Raw genomic sequence first — 8,872 nt, forward strand, 5'->3', positions numbered from 1 at the left:
TCTCTCGAGAAATACACTCTCTGGATCTGGGTGAAAATATAATAGCGGACCTGATGTTGTTCTCGGTTTGTTCTCCCTCTCTCTCTCTCGTTTTCTCTCTCTACCTTTTTCGGGGTTTATTATGAAATGTTTTCATTATGTCTTGTTGTTTGGTCTCCCGTAGAAAACACATCCTTGACCTAAATGGGACCAAACTGAATAAATGAATGAGTGACTGAGTTTCTCTTTTCAGCAGGGAGGCAGTGTTTAAACATCAAAACACCAGGTACTAAACATCATTTGGAAGTCCTACTCTATTCTTATCTTTTACAGTATGTGATTTTGTACTCTACTTTGCTTGTGCACATTTTTGTATGTTGTTTGTCGGCAACTTTTACGCTGCTCTCTCAGACAGTTCTCCCTTGAAAAAGAGATTTTTAATACACCAGGTTTTGGGGAGATTAGCCCATTGGTCCATTTAGCCATGAAATGATGAGAACATAGACACCAAAATCACCCATGTGTCCCCATTTGCTCTGGTGCTCCATGCTAACACTTTAGCGTACACAATGTTGAGTGATATTAGCTCCATGCTAAGGCTTTAGCATACACTATGTTGGGCGATAGTAGGCTCCATGCTAACACTTTAGCATACACTAGCCTATGTTGAGTGATAGTAGGCTCCATGCTAACACTTTAGCATACACTAGCCTATGTTGAGTGATAGTAGGCTTCATGTTAACACTTTAGCATACACTATGTTGAGTGACAGTAGGCTCCATGCTAACACTTTAGCGTACACTATGTTGACTGATGCTGAGGCTCAATTCAGTACAATTCAACATGCTTTATTGGCATTCCTACAACATTTCTACAAATAGTCTGACCGTGGGTTACTCTAAACCAGGGATTCCCAAAGTGCGAGCTGCCTCTAGGGGGTGCGCGAGAGGAAAAATGTAATGGTGGTATAATGGTGTAATAATTACACCATTACACTGTAATTTTTTCAAGTGGGATTTTCTTTGTGGGATCCTCTGTTCGTCCATGTTATCTGTTTCTGAGCCTATGCATGTGTCATTCTCTTTGTTCTTTACTTGGTGGATCGTGTGTAACTTTATTGCAATTTGATTCAAATTACTGGTGTTCTAATTTCCGTAACCGCTATGTTATGTATGGTTAATTGCAGGGGTTAAAGTGGGCCGGAACGATCCGGAACGGCGTTCCGGCACCTTCGATAAATAAGTAAACAAATCTGATCGGCAGTTTCATACATAATAATGTCACGCGAGTTCACAGGGCTGCCAATTCTCACGCACTGACTGTGAGACTCACGCAATTGACATTTATCACACGCTCTCATGCCACAAGTCCATTTTCTCACGCAGTGAAAAACAAATTCATAAACGTTGCGGCGCGAAGACAGAGCAGCACCGTGCAGCAGAGTTATTCAGACAATCTGAATAGCGAGAAATATACACAAATGTATTATATTGTAATTTATTCCCATGCATGCTGCTCAGAGTAATCTCAGTCTGCGTCTCTCCCTCTCCTCTCGCGCTGTGTGCACCAGGCAGGAGAGTGAGTTGCTATGGTTACGGGGACGCTCAGTGTCTCTGTCGCTCTGAAACTTTCTCGCGATTCCCAATAATAGATTTTTAGGTTAGTATGCCTATGCAAAATCATGGATGTAAGTACCTCAATGCTGAAATCCTCTTTGCTCTTTAAAACTGACGCTTGTGCGTAACTTTGTTACAATTTATTGAAACTTTGTTGCAGTTTCAGTTTCATTTGAATGTGAGAGCGCATTATTGTGATCTCTTGAATATTTTGTTACGTGTGTTCTGATTATTTGTGCATGATTAAATTTGATGCCTTTAATGCGGCTATAAATAGGATATGTTGCGTTTTTTTTTTTTTTTTTGAAGGTGCGGGGGGATTGGGGGTGCGTCAACCCGGTCGGGATGTAGAAGGAGGTGCGTCGGCTAAAAAGTTTGGGAACCGCTGCTCTAAACCATGCTGATAAAAATATTAGCCCTCTTTCCACTGAAGGCCAAAAGCTGAAGAACTTTGGCCAAGGAACTCTAGCCTGGAACTTAAAGGGTAACTTCGGTATTTTTCAACCTGGACCCTATTTTCCCAACTGCGGGTGTCTAAGTAACTAATGGGAACAACAATTTTTGAAATTGGTCCAGTATTGAGCAAGATCGCTTCAGCCAGCAGCCGCGAAACGGGCTGCAATGTAATCCGACGGGGCAAATGCGCACCGTCAATGTACGTCCACTAAAAATGCTTGTTTTTGCCACTGACTGGCTCAGATTGTTATTATAAGAGTCTGACACAATATGGAAAGGACCCTATACAGAAATGAAACGTACTTCCTTACCTTTAGCTTGATCCCGTCTGTGTGTAACCAAGTCTCGCTCAAGTCCCGCGAGAGCTTAGTTGTTGCAGGAAGTCACCTGTGGAACGTGAGTGAGCGTTGGAGAGAGGAGTGCCACCGGGAGGAGTTTGTTGTGTTGGAGTACAGAGATCGTAGCTTAGCGTTATCTAAAAGATTTTCTAAGTCATGGCTGAATATTTACCTGATTTCGACAACGTGGAAGAGGCCTTTGAATTCGATGGCCGCCCGTATTTATTTGAGCCAGAGTATACGGATGAAGAGCTCCTACAAATTGAAGAGCGGACGAGGAGAGAGAGAGAGGGGCAACAGGCAGAGGAGGGTGAACCAGCTGCTGCAAGGCCGCGAAGCTCGGGAGACTGGTGGTGTTCCTGTGGGTGCTGTGACCCGATGCCCACAGAGGAAGAATGCCTATGTTGTAAGGAGTGGGACCTGCTGCCTGATATTGGTGGTCTTGATGTGTCCACGGATGAGACCTCGGACACTACACAACTCTGTGTCACCACGTCTGAGGATTTCCCCCCTCTGATCAACAGGACTGTACTGGAGACATTCTTTCATGTGCCCAAAATAAACTGGAAGAGCCAGCCAAGACCACAGGGACCAAATGGGCAACTATCCATCGAGTAAGTATCTAACATGATAACTAACATGTTTACATGCATGTAATTTCTTTACCTAGATATGTCTCTGATTGATGAGTAATTACTGTTGCATAATTTAGTTTGGCTTCATACATTTCACAAACCAACTTGACCCTTTCCTCTCCTCCAGCCAGTACAGACTTGTGGCCTACCGTGTGGTGCTGGAGTGGGTGCTCAAAGGAGAGCGCCTTGGTCGTGGTAATAGAAGAGTATTGCCAAGCTGCATCATCGCTGCCATCAGAAGCAAGTACCCCTCCCCCACCGGCACTTACATTGGATTCAAGGAGGCAGAGGACATGTTCAGAATTCTGTGATACAATTCTGTATACACACCTATCCTACGAGTGACTTCAAAAACTGTACTTTTGACTGTACTGCTGAGCAGTCTGTTGAACCTGTTCCATCCTTTATAATAATAGCAGGACATCTGTTTGTCTTCCATTTCAAATCTTTGAATACAGTCACTGTAAAAGCAAATAACAGTCCCCTAACTGAGTTACATTAGGTTCAAGGAGGCAGAAGACATCCTCAGAATCCTTGTTTATAATACTGTAACATTCCATCATTTACAACAATAATAATAATAATAATAATAACAATAGCACACCTGTGTTTCTGTCTCTTTATTTCAACTGTCTGAATGCAATCATTTTTATAAAAACAAACTATATACAATTACTGTCTTATAAAAAAAGAAGAAAATAAGTGCTGCTTCACAAGCTGTTGGCTAGTCAGTTCAGCTTCACTGTTTGAACCTTGAAGAATGTCCAGCTTGTAAATCTGCCTTATCAGGCCTTGGAACAGGAGCGATGTTGTGAAGCAGTCTTCTTTGGCGTGTTTTACGACAGCGCAAAGGCTCTGAGTAAACCACACTCTGGTCCTCTCTCCTCGTCAGGACACGCTCCATGAGGTCATGACGGAAGGCCTGCTTGGTGCGTTCATAGATGGGCTTTGCAACCCATTGTTGGCTTTGTTTTGAGAAAGAATATCTGTACCGGGATTCTCCTAAGTGAAAAAAAAAATATTAGTGTCTAGTTCTAGTTCACCATCTCATTGACACACATGAATTCACTAGGCAGTTTTAGGTGAATGTGCTTGTCAAACCAGGAAATAGAGTTGAACACAATACTGGTGTATAAAAAGATTTTTCTACATTATCATGAGCACTCACAGATTCAGAATGACTGCTTGTCTCTTCATTTTTTTATACACCACAACATCATAGTAGCTTGCAATAATGCCTTGCGATGAACACCATAAACAGTCAAGAACATAGATTTTTTTTTTCCCACAGTAAAGTATAAACAATACTAACAGGTCCAACTTTGTCAAGGATGTTTCTTCTTTATCTTGCAGATACTACACAGTGGTTACTAGATGTATCATGGATTTCAACATTTCCAAACTTCCCTAATGCCACTCTATATCTCATGAAACATGTTGCTGAGCTCTGCACAGAATATTTTCCTAGCAAGTGAACAATAACAACATAACAATTTAGACTGTGCTCGCTCGATCTATCACTAGACATTCCCAGTATTTTATCACATCTTTACCTTCCTTTGTTGTTGCCTGTGGTCTGCCAACGTTGGCATTATGATCCATGATCGCCAGCTGGGTACGGGCCCTCATGGAGTCATATCTGAAGTGCAGCCTCTTCTGAGCATACTTCAGCATGGAAGAATGGTACACCTCCAGAGATCCTGTGTTGGTTCAAGTTTGAAAACCACAGTTGGTGCTACATCCACAGACGACAAATTACCTAATAATCAAGTTGGTAGAAATATTTGTTCAACTAGAAATAGAGAACGTGTGAGTTTGCTAGCTGGGTGTAAATGTAGCAGCAGTGTTACTACTATTAGTGTGGTGTGGACAGTAGAGCAGTGGTACTAGTCCTCACAGCAGTGAACAATTTCTTTTTACTTGGTAAGTGTTGAACAAAACAGGTGAACTTGAATGAAAAACATATGACTCTGTAAACAAGGCATACCCGTGTGCTTGAAACGTGCCATATGCTTCAAGTCTCCAAGGAGATTCTTGTCCATCACAACTGCTTTGAGAGCCTGGAAAGCAGGTGAATCTGCTTGGAGCCACTTCTTTCTTCTCTGCTGCTCCTCTGTCATGGCTGGGTGATGACAGGTGTACTCAACACCATTCTCCTCCCATCTATGCACGCCACAAATGTGATGCAGCAGCGACTTCCACCGACGCACACAATCCTACAAAAAGGAGAATGGACTCTAAGTGACACATTTATCCTTGGAGAACACAGAGTATGGGAAAGGAACCCTAAATTTGGAGTATGTATCCGGGACAGCAGATTAGGAATAATGTTTTGCCTTTTGGATTATGCCAGTGTGAAAACAGTGTGAAAAAATCTGAATACCATTTGTATCCTGTGTTCTATCAATCATTTTTCTTACATCGATTATAACATGGTCTCTATTCAATTATAGTGTGTTAAAATTACTAAATAATCTCATTATTACCTCCTGATCACCTTTACATGAGGCGCATGACCAATACAAGTGGTCGGAGATTGATTTCAGCCATGGTTGGAGATCTTTGTTCTCTTTCTTGTTTGATGCAGCCACAAGTTTCTTCTTCACACCTAAGTAAAACAACAACAACAAATCATCATCCAAAAAAAAAAAAAGTAGAAGTTAGAATATGATGTATGTAACGTTATACATAACATCAATAAATTAAAAAGCAGTTATGCATTGTCTGTGGGTTATGTAGTAAACTTTGTTGGTCTTTTAGATAGGTTACTTACTCTTGTTGACATGCCAGGGGTCAAATTCATGGTGGATATTGGTGTAGGTATCCCTCATGATTTTCCGGATGGATGGCGATCTGTCTGTGGTCATGACACCTACATCCACTCCCATATACAGCAAGTGGTTCAGCCCCCTCTGGAACCCCATGACCTCCATCGCTACAGAGCTGGATGCTTCTGTAACCTACAGCATAACAATGTCTTATCAGATATGACATATCCACGGTATTGGAAAACCAGTCAAATAAAGTTTCAAACAGATGTTGTATTTTATTTTTACATAGGCTAATACTGCATGCTGAATTACCTCGACCAATTCAAAATGAACAATTTCCTTTGTAGCATCGTCTTGGAAAGAGTAGGTGGAGTATTTGGCACTGTAACCTGGGGAGAAAAACAAAGTTTATACAGTTTCACAGTGAAATGACAGTAATAAACATTTACATGGAGGAAGTAAAATGCTTACCAGGACTGTCACATCTGGCATCACCACAGAGTTCAATTTTCTTTCCAGATGCCGTTTCCTGAGTGAGTCGTCCATGATTTTCTCATGTTGATCTCTGTATGCATACTGAATGATGGGTATGAGGTAGGTTGACTGCATGGCATAAAACTGGGTTTGCTTTGGAATTTGTACATTGAGTAGTTCAGCCCAGTCTGCTATGTCCGTGTGTGTAGCTCCAGTAAAAACTGTAGCTGCGCATATGAGAAGGTTGTTTTCTGCCATCCCTCTTCGATCAGGACATGATGCCCACTTTTCTGAGTGTCCATTTAGGCAGGTCCACTGAAGTTTTATTTGGCTGGAATTTGTTGTAACCTTTTTCTCAAGTATGCTACAGCCACATTTGCTGCATCTTTTAAAAAGTTCCATGAGCTTTGACTCGTTGACCAGCCACTTCTTTTCAGCCCATCCTCCTGGAGTATCTCCATGGGAGCTTCCTGAGGCAGAGCCAGAAACAGATCCTGGGCTGGAAGACGAGGTGGTGCTGGGTGGTGCAAAACTGATGTCTAAGGGATCCAGATCCATCTCCCCGAAGCTCGTGCTCATGTCGCTCACTGCAGTTTCCACTGCGTCTTCCCGTTGAGTCTGAAGAGACAGGATAGTTGTGGAATTTATAACTAACAGCAAAGATGTCTTGATAATGGATTTTGAATCTAACATCAACGATAGTACTATGCATATCTGATAGCTGTATGATGGAGCCAAGTTTTTCCTTTTACAAAGATGACAAGACAAGCCATTCAACTCACTTGTGATACGTCTTCACTGGCTGCATGCGTGAAAGTCAAAGATGTGGTTGATGCGATGGCAGTCCGGTCCTTGTACACACAAAAAAAGAAATACACTGAGTTTCACTCCAGTAATGTAGGAGGTGAATGGTTACTATTCAGTTGTTCAGAAAAGGTGTCAGCACTGCTAAGCTTACCACTGATTGTGCCCAAGTAGGAGGCAGTGCAAGGTACGTCCCAGATAAAGATGGCTTGGTGCGTGGTGTAGTCTGATGTGGACTTGAAAGAAGTAGTGTCAAGCAAGAGGAGACACTAGGCCAAGTTGAACCAGATGGTTCTTGATCTGCTCTGTGTTGAGTCTTGATAGGAGTGGATTGTGGGACTGCAGCAAATTCGGTTTCTTCGGGAGAAACATCACCACCATCACTTCCCTAAAAAGTAAAGAAGAAGTAGGTTTTTCCCACAGCCAAGTATGAACAACATTCCTATTTTACAGCTCCAACTAAGATTTATTTTCATACAGGTCCTAATAATGTAGAAAAACAGGTAAGTATACAACTATTTCCCTGTCTTCAAAGTCAGACTAGCCATATAGTATGGATGTGTGGTGTAAACATTACACAGTCACAGAGCTACGGCTTGGCAATGCTGGAGAGAATTATTCAATGAATCTTTCAATGTGGACATTAGTAGAACAGACCGTGTATAGGGGCTCATTGAAGAGCTACCATCATCATTCATTGCCAGTAAGTATCTCTATGATATCTGCTAATGTATAGGATATACAAATGTAGGCATAAAAATGGTCTTATAGGTCGTATAACAGGTAAGCATAAATATGACATTTTTACACCACGCACACACACTTTGGCAACAATATTACACAGATAATTTCAGCTTGTTGATATCACTTATTGTATTATTATGAATGTCAACTGCTGAAAAGGGGAAATGAATCTATATCCATATTTTATAATCAATCATGACTCAGTTGATATTTTACACATACTACTGGCTAGCTCCGCCAAGGAGGTTATGTTTTCGGTGCCGTTTGTTTGTCTGTCAGCAGGATTACGGAAAAAATACTTGCCCGATTTTCATGAAACTCGGTGGAAGGGTGTAGCATGGGCCAAGGAAGAACCCATTACATTTTGGAGTGGATCCGGATCCGACTCACGAACAAACAATAATAGCATGAACCTTGGCGGAGGTCTGCGCTCTCCGAGTGCCTTTCTAGTTTAGTGATTGTTTTTGCCGTGTGTACTGATGCCAGGACAACGCAATAACTTTAGCTAATAACTTTACCTCCACTCTGTCTGCAGCAGGTCTCTCCACTCTTGGGACAGCATTTTTCTTTAGGAAAAAGTGCTTTGGGATAGGATTTCGTCTCCTCTTTGGCTGGCTGTAGTCATCCTGGTCAAAATGGTCACTGCAGACCCGATGGTCTGCAAAGCGCAGCGTATGGACAGGAGTGTTGGCATCCATTTGTAGCACAACTAGCCACAACTTCAGCGTGTCATTATCCAACAAAGGCAGTCTATGAAAGCTGCGCGAAGTGTTGCGCGACATTTTGTTGGCACAATTCGGAAATGCGCAAACACGAACCATTGTTTTTTTTTTTTATTTAGATCTTTTATATAACGCTAAGCTACGATCTCTGTACTCCAACACAACAAACTCCTCCCGGCACTCCTCTCTCCAACGCTCACTCGCGTTCCCACAGGTGACTTCCTGCAACAACTAAGCTCTCGCGGGACTTGAGCGAGACTTGGTTACACACAGACGGGATCAAGCTAAAGGTAAGGAAGTACGTTTCATTTCTGTATAGGGTCCTTTCCATAT

At 42.1% G+C, this 8,872-nt stretch overlaps 1 protein-coding gene across 1 annotated transcript; it reads right to left on the reverse strand.

Moving 5' to 3' along the window:
* Nucleotides 1-3,707: 3,707 nt before the first annotated feature.
* On the reverse strand, nt 3,708-7,454 carry LOC139640945 (uncharacterized). Its single transcript, XM_071515148.1, has 9 exons — nt 7,359-7,454; nt 6,690-6,887; nt 6,267-6,324; nt 6,108-6,184; nt 5,798-5,984; nt 5,511-5,632; nt 5,012-5,240; nt 4,578-4,724; nt 3,708-4,026 (listed from the first exon to the last, which is right to left on the reverse strand). Exons 1-9 carry the CDS (start codon nt 7,452-7,454, stop codon nt 3,764-3,766), a joined length of 1,377 nt encoding a protein of 458 aa, XP_071371249.1. The 3' UTR covers nt 3,708-3,763.
* Between the last annotated feature and the right edge of the window lie 1,418 nt (nt 7,455-8,872).

This window comes from Centroberyx affinis, unplaced genomic scaffold (genome assembly GCF_046629955.1).
Source record: "Centroberyx affinis isolate AG114_WGS23_722 - 3 ecotype Tasmania unplaced genomic scaffold, CSIRO-AGI_Caff_v1 ptg000314l_1, whole genome shotgun sequence".
Lineage (NCBI taxonomy): Eukaryota > Metazoa > Chordata > Actinopteri > Beryciformes > Berycidae > Centroberyx > Centroberyx affinis.